General features: G+C 66.5%; 2 protein-coding genes across 2 annotated transcripts; one reads left to right on the forward strand and one right to left on the reverse strand.

Moving 5' to 3' along the window:
- Window positions 1-1,839: 1,839 nt before the first annotated feature.
- SLC22A31 (solute carrier family 22 member 31) lies at window positions 1,840-5,286 on the forward strand. The gene is made up of 9 exons (XM_065663059.1): window positions 1,840-2,444; window positions 2,846-2,949; window positions 3,036-3,190; window positions 3,365-3,533; window positions 3,748-3,887; window positions 3,965-4,073; window positions 4,155-4,369; window positions 4,483-4,594; window positions 4,687-5,286. Exons 1-9 carry the CDS (start codon window positions 2,097-2,099, stop codon window positions 5,033-5,035), a joined length of 1,701 nt encoding a protein of 566 aa, XP_065519131.1. The 5' UTR covers window positions 1,840-2,096; the 3' UTR covers window positions 5,036-5,286.
- Window positions 5,287-5,686: 400 nt separating this feature from the next.
- Window positions 5,687-11,430, reverse strand: CDH15 (cadherin 15). The gene is made up of 14 exons (XM_065663058.1): window positions 11,369-11,430; window positions 9,454-9,606; window positions 9,128-9,283; window positions 8,885-9,029; window positions 8,639-8,799; window positions 8,333-8,461; window positions 8,059-8,244; window positions 7,730-7,983; window positions 7,495-7,637; window positions 7,164-7,400; window positions 6,849-7,088; window positions 6,205-6,341; window positions 5,964-6,119; window positions 5,687-5,884 (listed from the first exon to the last, which is right to left on the reverse strand). The coding sequence occupies exons 1-14, from the start codon at window positions 11,417-11,419 to the stop codon at window positions 5,687-5,689; spliced, it is 2,346 nt and encodes a 781-aa protein (XP_065519130.1). The 5' UTR covers window positions 11,420-11,430.
- Window positions 11,431-14,729: the final 3,299 nt, after the last annotated feature.

Raw genomic sequence — 14,729 nt, forward strand, 5'->3', positions numbered from 1 at the left:
AACTTCAAAAAAAAAGAATAAAAAAGCAAACAAAAACAAGTAGAAGCAAACAGACAGCGTCCGGGTTGGGCAGCTGTGGCTCTGGAGGTGAGGACAGCTCTGGTACCCGCAGCAGCCTCTCGACAGCCTTTGGGAAGAGCGCAGGAGCTGCCGGAGCGGCACGGCCGGGCAGGCAAGTGGTGATGCAGAGAAAGGACTTTGCCAACTGTGTTTTTAATGGAGTAAAATCCATGTGGTTTATATATTTTTTTTCCTTTAATCTTGGGCATTTCGTTTCTCTTTCTGAGAACATAACTTGAAAACACTACAGAGCCAATACTCATATAAAGAAAAATTGTATCCCATAAATGCTGTACAGTTTTTATATACATTAACAATGTACTTTTGCTGCCTTCTAGATAATTTATTTTGCAACACATTACTGCACAGTTGTAAATAACTTATGTACTGTAACATCACTTTCAGTTATGTGTAAAGAAATAAATAAATTAATTAAAATTATCTTTGTACGTATAGTTCACCCTAGGCAGCACTTGCAAGGAGAAAACATGGTCCAGGATGGTGTGCAGTGTTCCTCAGGAGCCTGTCTGGTGTGCTTAGGTACTGAGGGGCGGTTTGACCTGTGGGGCCATGCTGAAGGGGGTCTCTACATGCTCACTTTTAACACCACATCAGCATTGTCCTTCCTCCCCAGGCAAGGAGGTGGCTTCCCAGCACCCAGAGCAAGCTGGAGCCCTGGAGCCTGCAGCAGGGCTTGCAGGCAGCAGTGCTTCCTCTGGGATGCTGCCTCTGTGCCCGGGGATGAGGCCTGCTGGACTCCCAGGGTGCTGCTGCAGCCACCACCACACTCCTGCCACCTCCTGTTCTAATACTGACCCTCAGAAGCGGGTTGAGGGACCGGTGCTGGCTCAATTCACCCGTGTGAGGCTGGTGTTGGGCAGCACAGCCAGGAGCACCATGTGGTGCTGTCCCCATCTGCCCTGCACAGCAGCACAAACTGGTTTGGGTTGGTTGGGTTGAGGGGACCTTAAGGCTCCTCCAGCTCCAACCCCTGCCACGGGCAGGGACCCCTTCCACTGGAGCAGCTTGCTCCAAGCCCCTGTGTCCAACCTGGCCTTGAGCACTGCCAGGGATGGGGCAGCCACAGCTTCTCTGGGCACCCTGTGCCAGCGCCTCAGCACCCTCACAGGGAAGAGCTTCCTTATCGTCAACCTGGATGTCCCTGTTCAGCATTACTTTGTGCCGCCGCAGCCCTATCACCCCTTTGGCTGTCGGCTCCCACAAAGCGAGGCCAAAAGCAAACACAGATATGATTCTGCAGCGGCGGCGCTCCACGGCTGGCCTTCAGGGACAGTGATTGTTAAATAATTCCTGAGGAGGGAAAAACAAAAGGCTTGTTGACGGCTTCGCCGGTACTGGATGCGAGGGGAGCGCTGACCCCACCTTCCCAGGGGAGGGACCAGACCCCACCAGCCTCCTAGGTGCACCCAGGAGCATCTGTGGGTGTGCGCGGCTGTGTCCTGGCATCCGCGGTGCCGAGGGGCTCCTGGCTCGGAGCATCATAGAGGGTGAGGCGTGATCTCAGCTTGAAGGAGAGGAGGGGAGCTCAGGCTGGAGGGCGGCGAACCGGGCCGTGGTTGCGAACGGGGCTTGGCGGGGCACTGCCCGGCCCTGGGGGTGAACCGGGCTGCCCCGGGAGGAGGTGGATCAGGCTGTGGGGGGGACGACCTGAGTTCAGGGGATACCGCACCGAGGTGGGAGGGCGGCGGACAGGCTCCGGAGAACCGAATCGAGCAGAGAGGGGGCGTGAGTGTGAACCGGGCCGGGGGAGCAAGGGGGCCGTGGGGAGGGGGTATCGAGTGTGAGGTCCAGCTGTGGGCAGGCCCGGTCCTGGAGGGTGGAACCGGAGCTTCCGGGGCTGCCCGTCCCGAGGCAGAGCCCCGGGCTGCGGTAGCGGTGGTGCCGCGAGGGCGGGTCTATGTCCGGCTGGGCCAGGCCGTCCCCGTGGTGCTCGCTCTGCCCCAGCGCCAGCCTCACCTGGCAGCGCTGCCCGGCGCGGGCCCTGCGCTCTGGCCGTGCGCCTGCCGCGACGGCCGATGGCGTCTGAGGGCTGGCGGCCGCGGGGCCGGTTGGCCGCGGGGGGGTGGGCTCCGTGCTTGGCCCTGGCCCTGGCGTGGGCGCTGGGGTGGGCCCTGGGGGCCGCCCCCCCCCATCGCTGCCGCCCGGACGCCGCTCTGCTGCCGCCGCCGCTGCGCCGTCTGGCGGGAGCCGCGCTGCTCCGCGCCGCCGTCCCGCGCCTCCGCGGCGGCTGGAGCCCCTGCCAGCTCTACCGGTACCGCGGCCCCGCCGCCGGCCCCGCGCAGCCCAACGGCACCGGGCCCTGCACGCGCGGCTGGCACTATGCCCTTCCTGCCGCCGGCCTGCGCTCCAACCTCGTCACACAGGTACGGGGCCGCGGGGGGGGGGGCTTGGGGGCACGGCGGGGTGAAGGGGGGGGGGGGTCCCAGCAAAGCGCTGGGTGCGCAGGGGGAGCGGCCTGGGGTGTGGGCGGAGTTTGCTTCCCGGGGGGGGACACGGGACACACGACACCATGAGGGTGCTCGACGGGACCCCCGTGGAAGGGCTCTGCGGGATAGAGGGGACGGGGAAGTGCGGACCGTCCGCACCGTCCCATCGCCTCTGGACCCACGTTTCTGCTTGCGGGGAGGGGGCAAAAGCAAAACGCCCCCCCCGTAACTCACGGGGCTTCACCCGCCCCAGCCCTGCGGGCAGCGGAGGTGTTGGGGGGGGCGGTTCTATGGGCACCGCCGTGCTGATGTCCCCGCCGTGTCCGCGCTCTCCGCAGTGGGATCTGGTGTGCCACTCCCGTTGGAAGGTGCCCCTGGAGCAGACCACGCACTTGCTGGGCTGGACGCTGGGCAGCATCACCGCCGGCCTGGCCTGCGATAGGTACCCGGGGGTCCCCGGGGTGTCCCCTCCCCACCCAGCGCACGGGTCCCGGCCCCGGCCGCGCTCACAGCCCCGTCCCCCGGCAGGTTCGGCCGCAGAAGCGCCTTCGTGGTGTCGCTGGTGCTGGCAGTGCCGCTGGGAGTCTGCGTGGCCCTGGCCGCGGACTTCACCATGGTGCTCGTGGCCCGGCTGCTCTTCGGAGCCGCCCTGGCAGGAGCCTTCCTCTCCCTCTACGTTGGGCGTGAGTGTTGCGACGCGGTCCATGGTGCCCGAGCACAGAGGGTGCTGCGTGGTTCTGGACGCGCCGGGGTGCGGGACGCTCCGGGCTGCGGGACGCTCCGGGGTGCCAGATGCCGTGGGGTGCAGGCCACCCCATGGCCGTGGCACCCACGGTGCGCCCCTCGTCCCCCTCCAGGCGTGGAGATGTGTGACCCCCCACACCGGCTAAGGGTGACCGTAGTGGCCAGCTTCTTCTGGATCGCCGGCGAGCTGCTGCTGCCGGGGCTGGCCGTGCTGTGCCGGGACTGGCGGGTGCTGCAGGGCGCTGTCACCATGATCCTGGCTCTGCTGGCTGCCTTCTGGTGGTAAGGACCGGGGGGGGGGGCACTGAGCAGTGCCCGGAGCAGTGCCCCACGCAGCGCACCCTGCCCGGGTGATCAAAGGCTGCCCGGGGCTCTCCAGCCGCCCCGGGTAAATGTTTGCCCAGGCTCCAACTCGAGGGTTTCTGGGCTGTGCCGCTTTGCGGCCGGGAAGGGGTCAGGGATGGGGGGGGCCGTGACTCCAACCCTCTTGTCTCAGGTGCCCGGTGCTGCTGCTGGAGTCCCCGCGCTGGCTGCTGGCCACTCGGCAGCTGGACAGGGCCAGGAAGACCCTGCAGGCGCTGGCCAAGGGCAGCGGCTCCGACCCCAGCTCCTGCCACCAGCAGAGCCTCTGCGCCGGTGCGTGCCCTCCCCAGGGCCGAGGTGGTGGTGGTGGGATGGTGCCGGCCCTAACCCGTGTCCCCGTGTCGCTGCAGAGCTGCAGTCCCTGTCCGAGGGGTCCCCGCAGCCCCGGTACCACGCTGTCTGCGAGATCTTCAGCACCCGGGTCATCTGGAAGAACAGCGTCATCCTCGGCTTCGCAGCGTGAGCAGGGGAAAGGTGCCTGGGGGGGGGGGGGCGGTGAGGGGGTCCTGCCACAGCCCCCCTGATCCCGCTGTCCCACAGGTTCATCGGCTCCGGCATCCGCCACTGCTTCGCCCGCAACCTGGCCCCGCACCTGCCCCACTTCTTCTCGTCCTACTTCACACTGGTGGGCACCGAGGCCACCGCCTGCCTCTTCGTCTTCCTCACAGCCGAGCGCTTCGGGCGCCGAGCCATCCTCCTGCTCTGCACTGTCCTCACCGGCATCTGCTCCCTCCTGCTGCTGGCCCTCACCCAGTGTAAGGATGGGCACAGGGCTCCCCCGCTCTCCCGGCCGAGGTTGAGAACAGGATGCTTCGGGTGGGCTGTGTGCAGGATGTGACCACTAATGGTGCTTTTCCCCCTCGCCCAGACTTGCTGGAGTGCATTGTCCTGACCCTGTCTGTGGTTGGCATCACCACATCACATGCTGTCACCATGCTTGGCATCTTCTTTGCCAGCGAGGTCCTCCCCACTGTGGTCAGGTAAGGAGGGAGCTGCCACGTCCCTCGTGCTACCCCGGGGTGACCCGGGCAGGGTCCCCTGCATCCCTTCTAAGTGCATTTCCACACCACAGAGGTGCCAGTCTAGGCCTCATTGTGGGTGCCAGCTTCGTGGGCAAGGCAGCAGCCCCCATCACCGCCATCCCCAACAGCCGTGGCTTCTTTCTGCACCACATTGTCTTCGCCTCCTTCACCATCCTCAGCATCCTCAGCATCATGCTGCTGCCAGAGAGCCAGGGCCACAGCCTACCCCAGTCCCTGGAGGATGGTGAGAGGCAGCACCGGTCCCCGCTCTTCCACCAGCCACCCCGCGAGGACCGCGTGCCCCTGCTCACCACCCCGGGCAGCCAACACAACTACTCCAACCTCACCACCTCCACCACATCGATGAAGGGCTCCATGGTCACTCCCAGTGAGATATAGCCGTGCCCCCACCCCATATGGGTGTCTCCCCACTGCTGAACACAGTGCTGGGACCCCCCATCTTTGGGTGCTCATGGGGATGATGGGATGCACTGGGACACGTGATAGGGGGAGCAGCTCACCAACCCCACGGTGGAGGTGGATCCTGCCTGAGGAAGAGCTTTGCTGGGAGTCCTGGGGCAGGGGTGATACCCCCGCAAAGTGCTTGCACCAGGGGCTCGCAGGCTGCCAATAAAAGTGCCTTGTTTCTATGGGCGGCTGGTGAGATTGGGGCCCCACACAGTGCCCCTGCCACCGGCCCCTTCTCTGGGATCTTTATTATGGGGGCAATGGGGGTCCCCAGCTCTATGGGGCTTATCCCCGGGGCATTCCCCTCCACAGGGCTGCCCATGTCCCCAGCTTCTGCCTTCCTGGGGTTTGCTGGGCATGGGGTCCATGGTGTGTGCAGGTGTGCGAACCCCTGCACTGAGGCCTCTCTTGGTGCACACGCACGTGCAAAGCCCCTGCATCTTGTGCGTGTCCATATGCAAAGCTGCTGCAGCTGGGCATCCTGTGCACATACGTGTGCAAGATCCCCACTGCTGGTTCCCCATCCCAGCCCCTCAGTGGACAGTGGGGTGACCCCATCCCCAGCCCCCCCCCCGATCCCTGCTACTGCCCATAGAGGTCAGCCAGGCGCCGGAAGCGTGGCCCCCACTCGGTCAGGTAGTCGTAGTCCTGGTCCTCGTCTGTCAGGCTGGAGACAATGGAGCTGAGGGGGCTGGCGACGGAGCCTGAGCCCTCGTAGTCATAGATGAGGGCCGTGTCATAGGGGGGCACACTGGGGTCGCTATCAGCCGCCTCCAGCCCCTGCGGGGACAGAGGAGCACCGTCACCCCACTGAGGATGGGTGCTGGGGGCAAGATGGGGCGCTGAGCCCTGTGCCCACCTCATTGATGAAGTCCTCGATGTCAGAGGGGCCGCTGGGCAGCTTGCGGGGGGCCAGGGGGGTGGTGGAGCTGAGCGGGGCGTCCCTGCGCAGCGGCGGCTTCACCCGGGCCGAGAAGAGCTCGGGGTGCCGGAGCTGGTTGATGTCGTAGGCATCCTGCGGACATGGACGGGGTCAGCAGCGGTGCGGGGCCGGGATGGCCCCCCCCACAACCCCGGGGGTGTCCCCGGGTCCTGCTGACCTGGTCCTCCTCGCCCCCACCCTGCTCGTCGTAGTTGAGGATGTTGTCGCGGAGGTCGTCCCTCGAGCGCTGCAGCAGCCCCTTGCGCAGAGCCCGCCGGCGCCCGCGCACCCGGGCGGCCCCCAGCCCCACCAGCACTGCGGGCACAGCGCCCATGGGTGCCAGGCCGGGGGAGCCAGAGCCAGTGGGACAGGGGGTGAGGAGAGTGGTGGTGGTGGGGCTGGGGGAGTGGGATGGGGATGCAGGAAGGGATTTGGGAGCAACGGGGTGGGATGGGTGAAGAGGGAAAGGGTTGGGGGTGTCTTAGAAGAGGTGAGAAGGGGTTGCTGGGGGGCAGTGCTGAGGGGCATGAGTAGGATGGGTTGTTCTGGAATAGGACGGGGTGATGACAGATGTGGACAGGGAGAGATTGGGTTGTTCTAGACCAGGATGGGGTGATGGGGACTGTGGGAGGGAGAGGTTGGGGTGCTCTGGACCACGATGGGCAGGGACTGGGTGGGGAGGCCAGGACCATGATGGGGTGAGAGGTGACGGATTGCGCTGGTAGGGTTCGGGATGGGTGTCCAGGACCAGCACTGCATGGAAGAGCGCAGGGCTGGGGTGCGGGGTGGGGGCGGATGGAGGGGTGGGGGGGTCTCACTCACCAAGGAGCAGGACGCTGCTGCCGAGGATGATCACGAGAGCCCCGAGGGTGATGCCGGCCCCGGCAGCGGCGGCAGCCAGGGCACTGTCCTCGCAGGTGCCCTCCCGGCCGCAGTGGCACACGGAGACGTTCAGGAGCTGCTGCTGCTCCCGCGGGGGGGTCCCCGAGTCCCGCACCAGCAGCGGGAGCGAGTAGAGCCCCTCCGGCAGCTCCGCCAGCACGGCCAGCACGGCGTGGGTCACTGCGGGCAGGCAGCGGGGCTGAGCGGGGGTCCCCCAGCGCCCCCGATGCAGCAGCGCCCGCGGAGCCCCTTTACCATTAAAGCGGGAGATGCTCCAGTTGCGGGCGAGCTGCGGGTGCTGGGGGCTGAGCTGGAAGTGGAAGGGGGCGCCGTGGGGGGGGCGGTCATCGTCCGTGGCCCCCAGGAGCAGGGTCCCGCCGCGTCCCGGCCGCCCGCAGAGCAGCGCTGCCGGCGGCTGCAGCACCGGAGCGTGGTCGTTCACCTCCAGGATCTCGATGGAGAGGGTGCCGGTGGCCGAGAGCGGGGGCTCGGCTGCGGGCACAGAGAGCGGAGGTCAGGGCCGGATGGATGGAGCGGGGGTTATGGGGGGGGGGGGACGTGGCGTTGTGGGGAGGGGTCCCCTCACCGTCATCGCGGGCGAGGACCAGCGCGATGTACCAGCCGCCCTGCAGGAAGGCGGAGGGGTGCAGCAGCTCCCGCTTGGTGCGGATGGTGCCGGTGTGGGGGTCCAGCCGCAGCCAGTCCGCCGGGTCATAGAGCAGCGTGTAGCTGTGGGTGCAGAGGGGGGGGGGGATGATGACACCCCCCAGAACACCCACAAATGACTAAAAGGGTGCCGGAACCCATGGGCTGGGGCTCACGTGAGGGTCTGGAGCTGGCGCGTGTCGGGGTCGCTGGCAGTGTAGGTGGTGACGGGGGTGCCCGGGGGGGTCCCCTCCAGCACGCTGATCCGCCGCGGGTTCTCCCGGAACACGGGTGCCTCATTGACATCCCGCACCCGCACCCGCATGGTGGCCAGAGCCCGGGGGCTGGCAGGAGCCGTGGGCTCCAGCGGCCGCTCGTTCTGCACCGACACCGTCAGCTCGAAGCGGTCCCGCACCTCGTGGTCCAGTGGCTGCAGAGAGGGGCCGAGGGTCAGCCCGAGCCATGGGACCCCCCATCCCGACCCACCCGGCTGCCCTGCGCCCACCTTGGCCACGGAGAGCACGCCGTCGTTGGTGTGGGGGTCGGTGCGGATGGCGAAGGCGCCCTCGGGGTCGCCCTCCAGGATGGTGAATTTGGCCAGCCAGTTGGGCGAGCCGGCCAGGTCCTTGTCGTGCACGAACACCCTGCCCACGTCCACGCCGGCCGCCTGCTCCTCCACCTCCATGGAGAACTGGGGGGGAGCGGTGTGGGGATGGTGTCTGCTCCCTTGGGGTGCTGCTGTCCCCCTGCGTGTTAACCCACCCTGCCCCAGCCACTACCTCCTCCTTGGTGAACTCGGGGGGGTTGTCGTTGATGTCCTCCAGGTAGATGACGGCCATGGCGGTGGTGGTGAGCCCATCCCCGGACATGTCAGCTGCCTGCACCGTCAGGTTGTACACCCCCATGGTCTGCAGGGAAGGAGGGGGCCGGTGCTGAGCCTCTTCAGCCCCTCAAGGAGCCCAGAGGCCAGCCATCGCATCCCCATGCCTGGGTCTGCTCAGGGATGGAGCTGTGGTTCCACCATCTCCCAGTCCACAGTCCCAGTGCCACCCCGATGCCCCCCTGGTGCCACCCATGCCCAGTACCTCACGGTCAAGGCCAGGCCGTGCGGTGCAAATCTCGCCGGTGGTTGCATTGATGCTGAACATGCCCCCAGCACCCTGCTCCAGGATGGAGTACCGCACCACTGCGTTGTCCGTGTCGGGGTCATCAGCATCGGTGGCATCCACTGTCATCACGCAGGTCCCTGCGGCCACAGGAGCACCATGGTAGGTGCCAGCATTGAGGCTGGTTCATCCTCCTCTTCCCCAGCACCCCCCAGCTGGTCTGACCTGGCTCAGCACCCTCCACCACGCGCCCTGTGAACACATCCTGCCGGAAGAGCGGCCGGTTGTCGTTCTGGTCCACCACGATGATCTCCAGGTCGGTGGGGTCCTCCAGTGTCACACCACCCAGGTCCAGCGCGAAGGCTTTCAGCTGTGGGCATAGAACAGGTCAATTGGGGCTGGTTGCGGGGCTGGGGGTGGTTGCGGGGCTGGGCAAGGGGAGTGTGGGCAGGCAGGCAGCATCCTTACCCTGAAGCGGTCGTTCTCCTCCCGGTCCAGCATGGCGTTGAGGAACACCTTCCCGCTGAACTTGTCAATGGAGAAGATGCCCAGGGGCTCCTCATCCACCCCGGGCCCCTTGATGCTGTAGATCACCCCCCCAGGCTGTTGCTTGTCCGACTTGATCTGGGGGAAGCAGGGCCGATGGTCCTGGGGCTGTGGGGTCTGTCCCCGGCCTGGGGTCCCCCTCTGCCCTGAGTCTCCCCCCATGCCACATCCTCCTTCCTGGGGTGCCCCAATGCAGTCCTCCTGCCCAGGGTGTCCCCCACAGCCTGGAAGTTGGGGGGGGCTCCTACCTGCACCAGGAGGTGTGGGATGCGCTTGTGGTTCTCCGAGACGCTGATGGGAGGGATCACCCAGGCCCTCTTCACCCGCCTTGGAGCCTCGTGCTGCTGCCAGGCCTGGGGGCTGCCCAGGACTGTGACCCCCGGCTGGGCTGGGCTGGCACCCTGCGGGGGGACACGGTGCTGCCGGTGACCCTGAAACCTCCCATGTGGGGTGCGGTGCTGGGGCCCTGAGCAGGGACTTGCATGGTTCTGAGGTGCACAGCACTGGGGTGAATAGGGATGGAATGCACAGTGACGGGTGCACGGTGACGTGGTTAACGGTGATGGGGTGCGCAGTGATGGGGTTGGTTCTTGGGGAGCAGGGAGGTCACACAGGTCCTCTGGGGGCTTTGTGTCAGTGGTCCCCTGACATCCTGATGTGATGGTGAGGGGTGTCCCACAGGGACTTGCCTCACGAGTGATCCCGGCTGTGCACTGGGCACGGCCCCACGCCACGGCTGGGCAGTGCCCCATGAGACCCTTGCAATGGGGGCTGGCAGTGGCACCCCAGCCCAGGTCATGGTCACTGCATGGACATGGTGGAAGGGTCAGGGGTCGGTTTAGGCTGCAGGGGTGGTCTGGCTGGGGCACAGGGGTGCTGTGGGGCACAGGGGTGCTGTGGGGCACAGGGAGCTGTGGGGTACAGGCAGCTGTGGTGCTGGGGTGGAGGTGGGGGCTGTGAGGTGGGGGAGATTAGGAATGGAGACTGGGGAGCAGGAGCTATTGGGGTGAGGAGGCTGGAATCCGGGTCACCAAGTTGTGAGGGCTTGCATGGGTTTCAGGGGCTGTGAGGGACTGAGCTGGAGGGGTCAGGGAATTGGTGGGTGACACGGGGATCCAGAGCTGTGGGGAGCAGGCGTGGGGGCACAGAGATGGGGGCTGGAAGAGGAGAAGGGAGCGGGGCATGCAGCCTATCCCCCCCCCCCTCCCGGCCCCAGCTCCATGCATCACTGTCAGGGTGCATCCTTGTCCTGGCCCCCGGGACCCACACCGTCCCCACACCATCCCCTCCGTGGGGAGGGAGCACATCTGGGCAGCATCGTGCCTTGCGTCCACATCTGCACCCACCTGCATCTGCGCTGGGTTACAGCGCTGGGTGCTGGGGTGCACTGGGTGCCCTGGGTCCCCCTGTGTGCACTGTGCCGGGGCAGGGGGGTCTGAGCTGGGGGTCCCTGGTGGCAGAGGGGTCCTGTGCAGGGCAGGGGCTGCCTGCCAGGGCTGGGCAGGACAAAGGGCTTGTTCCGAGGCTGCTGCGGGAGCTGCCCCATGGCTTCCAGCTCCCCCTCTGCCCTCCCCAGGAGACCCCCCCTTCCCCAGGAGGTCACGGGAGCTCGGGGAGATGGGGAGGGTTGTGGGGGGCAATGGGGAGGGGGCGACTGCGCTGCGTGTGCCTTTTCCTTTCCCTGCCCTGAGCACCCGGCCATGGTGTCCAGGCCAGAACCCCAACGGCTCCATGTGGCTCAGGCTTGAGACCATGGTGAGGGGCTCTGGAGAGACGTGCATGGACGGGGGGGTGCAGAGGGGTCTGGGATGATAGGTGGGGTGGCAAAAAGGGGAGTGGGGTGTTTGTGAGTGCCTAACCCTGCCTCAAATCCCTTCTCCCAGCGCACAAAGGCGGGCAGTGTGCCGGAGCCGCAGGCCCCCCTCTGCCACTGCCATCTGTGGGGTAGAAAATGCCTCAAGAGGGGCACCAAGCCCCCGTAGCCCCCATCTCCATCCCCACTGCCCCAGAGGATGTGCCTCCGCGGGGTCTGCTGTCCAGCCGCCCCCCAGCACCGCATCCAGTCTCCCCATCCCATCCGGCCCTCCTGGGCCATGGAGTGGGGGTCCCCATTCTACCCCATCCCCATCCCCATCTCCCCCCCCCCCTTCCCGCACCCCTTACCCGAGCGCAGAGCGGGGCGAGCAGGCAGGCGAGCAGGAGAGGGGGGCCCATGGCGGAGCGGGGCGCAGTCCGGCCGCCAGCCCCGAGCTAAAATAACGGCGGGGCTGGCTGAGTGACAGCACATGTGCTGTGGCGGGCCGGGCCCCCCCGCACCGGCACCTGCCCCGCCGCCCCCGGCCGCCAGCCTGCACCCGCCGAGGGGCCCGACGGGGCGGGAGCGGGGAGGGACCCGGGGGGGGGGGGACGGACGACGGGGACCCGCAGCCCGGGGCTGGGGCCGGGGGGCCGAGGGGGAAGCGGCCCCCGGGGCAGGGCGGGGGGAACGCGGCAGCTGTCGCAGGGCGCACCCCGGGGATGCCTCGACGGGGCGGGCTGGAGGGGGAGACCCGGCCCCGCTGTCCCTGCCACGGCGGGACCGGCACCGGGACCGGGATCGGGATCGCGATCGGGACGGGGGGTTCTGCCCGCCCCGCTCCGCAGAGCTCCACATCTTGGAGAGTCGCTTCGGCCACCGCCGTTGGTCCCCTACGGGGCCGGGGTCGCCCGTGCTGGCAGCGGGGTCGGGGCCGGTGCGGGCTCGGGAGAGGAACGGCCAAGTCCCGCGGTGTCCCGGTCCCGGCGGGTTCAGACGGGACGGAGCTGGGCCTGGGATGCTCCCGGAGCCACAGCGAGGCCCCGGGCCCTGCTGCTCCCTGATTCCCTCGGGGCCGGTCCCGGTGCTGCCCCCTCACACCCGGGGCACATCCCGGTGCTGGCCCCGAGCCCAGGGGCTATTCCCAGCTCTATCCTCGACCCCCGGGGCCGGTCCCGGTGCTGCCCCTGAACCCCGCTGATAGCCCCGGCGCTGGTTCCGGTCCTGTCCCGACTCTCGCTGCCGCTCCCGGCGCTGCACCCCACCCCCCCCCCCCCCCGGTCCCTGGGGCCGGTCCCGGTTCTGTCGCTGACCCCCGTTGCCAGTCCCGATGCTGCCCCCCTCGACCCCCAGCGCCGGGGCCGGTCCCGGCGGCACCGCGAGGCCGCGGCACCAGGTGGCAGCATCGTCCCGGCCACCGGCACCGACACCGGCGGTCCCCGCTTCCCGCGGTGCCACAGCGGGGAGCGCTCCCCGGCCGCCGGCCCCGGGCCCCTGGGGCTGCCGCAGGGCTGAGGGGCAGCACCCCCGGGGCGGTGGAGGGGTCGGGACGGGACCGAGCCCTCGGCCTGGCACGGGGACGGGCGGCGTTAAGGGGACACGGGCGGCATCGCCGGGTCCCCGCTTGGCTGCTGTGGGCACCCGCCCGCCCGGCACCGCGCCTCTCGTCGGAAATAGGTGCCGTCGGTGCCCCCCCGTGCGGCATCGTTCGGGGCTCCCCGAGCGAGGGGTAGGGTACAAAGCACGGGAAAAGGGACGAGGGATGCGGGACACGGGAGCAGGACGTCTCCTGCCCACCCCCAGAAGCTGAACAGCAGTGGTGGGGCTGTCGGTGTCCCCAGGGGCATGGACCCGCACCATGACCGGGTGAGCTTGGGGCGCCAGTGACCCACGGCATGGCTGGGCCCTGGCGCAGGCAGTGGCACTCGGTTGCCTGTCTGTCTGTCTGTCTGATCCTATCTGTCTGCCCTGCTCTCCCTGCCGCCTTGCATCAGTGTCACGGTGAGGAGCTGCACCGCCAGCGCTGGCCGGGGGTCTTGGTGTCTGCCCCTGACCCTAACGCGCCGTGGCAGCGGGGCGGCCGAGCAGATGTTCCCTGCCATCGGCACCGCGGCGTGAGGGCACGGCAGTGGCAGATGTGACAGGCTCTGACAAGGCGCCAGCCCCAGCTCGTGGTGCTGGTCCTGCTGGTGCTGCTGGCCATAGGAGATGCCTGGTGCCCGTGGCACTGCTCTGGCTGCACTGCACCAACATCCCCTGCTCCCCTCTCTTTCCCTGCAAACGGAGCTCCCACTGGGGTGCAGGGATTGGAGGTCCCACAGATGCTGGGTCCAAGCTGTGACAGCCATGGCCTATGACTCCCCATGGCCAGGTCCCCCCTTCCCACCTGACACCCCTGGATCTGGCTGGTTCAGTGCAAGAACTGCAGGTGTTGAGACCTCCACCGTAGGTGCCGGGACCACTCATGGTCCCATTGTGGATGCAGTGCGACCAGTTGTGACCCCAGTGCAGGGCCTGGGGCATCTGGGCACTGCCCTATCCCCACTAGGCCCAGTGATGGGTAACGCTGAGCAGCCAGGAGCACAGAGCCGAGCAGCGAGGTGCCAAACGCCGGCACAGCAGCCATAAAGCCACTGGAGCTTTGTTTTTTATATGGCAATAAAAGATAATGTCAGCTATAAAGCGCAAGAGCAGGTTCCAGCATGCTGAGCCTGGGGCAGGGGAAGCTGCTGGGAGCAGCTGAGGGGAGCACGGAGGTGTGTGTGGGGGGGTCCCTGGGGACCCCCCAGCAAGGCAATACCTCACTTGAGGCGAGCAGGTCCCTGGGTGCCCCAGGGCTGGCTGCAGGCAGCAGGAGATGGCCGGCATCAGCAGTGGGGAGGGTGTTAGAACCAAGCATTAAAGATGCTACTTTGGGTTGTTGTTGTTGTTTTAATGGTTTTATTGCACGGTGTGGGGACAGGCCTGGCAGGCCTTAATGAAGGAGATTGATGGCTTAATAGCCTGTAGCCATTACGGGGTAATTGAATGGTTGTGTACATATGATCAGACCGTCAATGCGGACGTGGCTCGCAAGCGAAGCACCTGGAGCTGTGGGGGGGATGCAGGCAGCACCCCCTGTGTCCCTGGTGGATGCAGAGCAGAGCCCATGCCTTGAGGACCCCCATCTGTCCCTGAGGTCCTGGCTGTGTTGGTGTCCTGGGGCTGCATCCAGCGGTGAAGGGATAGAGCAGCTCTCTGGGTTCACCCAACGCCACAGGTCACCAAAACCCATCTCTGGCAACCTCAGCTCCCAGCGTGGGCTCTGGGGCACCATACCCAGGTGCTTTAATGAGGCTTCTAATTAACATCCCTATCTATAGGGACAAATAGTGCTGAGGAAGTGGAGGTGGGGATCACGGGGTCCAGCACGGATGGCAGCTCCAAAGTGGGGGGACCAGCCTCCTGGCCACCAAGGAGAAAACGTGGCACAGCCAGGTCCCTGCGCTGAGGTGCGAGTCAAGCTACTGCTTTCAGTGTGTGACAGCCAGGTGTTTTACAGTATTTGCTACCTGCGATCATCCATCAAAGCAATCGATAGCGTTCCTGCAGAGTTTTATTAATGATCTTGTCACCGGGCTGGTGCTGGGTGCCTGGGGTTGTCGAGAATGATAGATCATTAAGAGCTTTTGCTGCTATTTATTCTCCAGTGACCTTGTCTCTCTCCATTGTTGCTTGCTTAAGAGTTAT

This window comes from Lathamus discolor, chromosome Z (assembly GCF_037157495.1).
Source record: "Lathamus discolor isolate bLatDis1 chromosome Z, bLatDis1.hap1, whole genome shotgun sequence".
In the NCBI taxonomy this organism is placed as follows: Eukaryota; Metazoa; Chordata; class Aves; order Psittaciformes; family Psittacidae; genus Lathamus; species Lathamus discolor.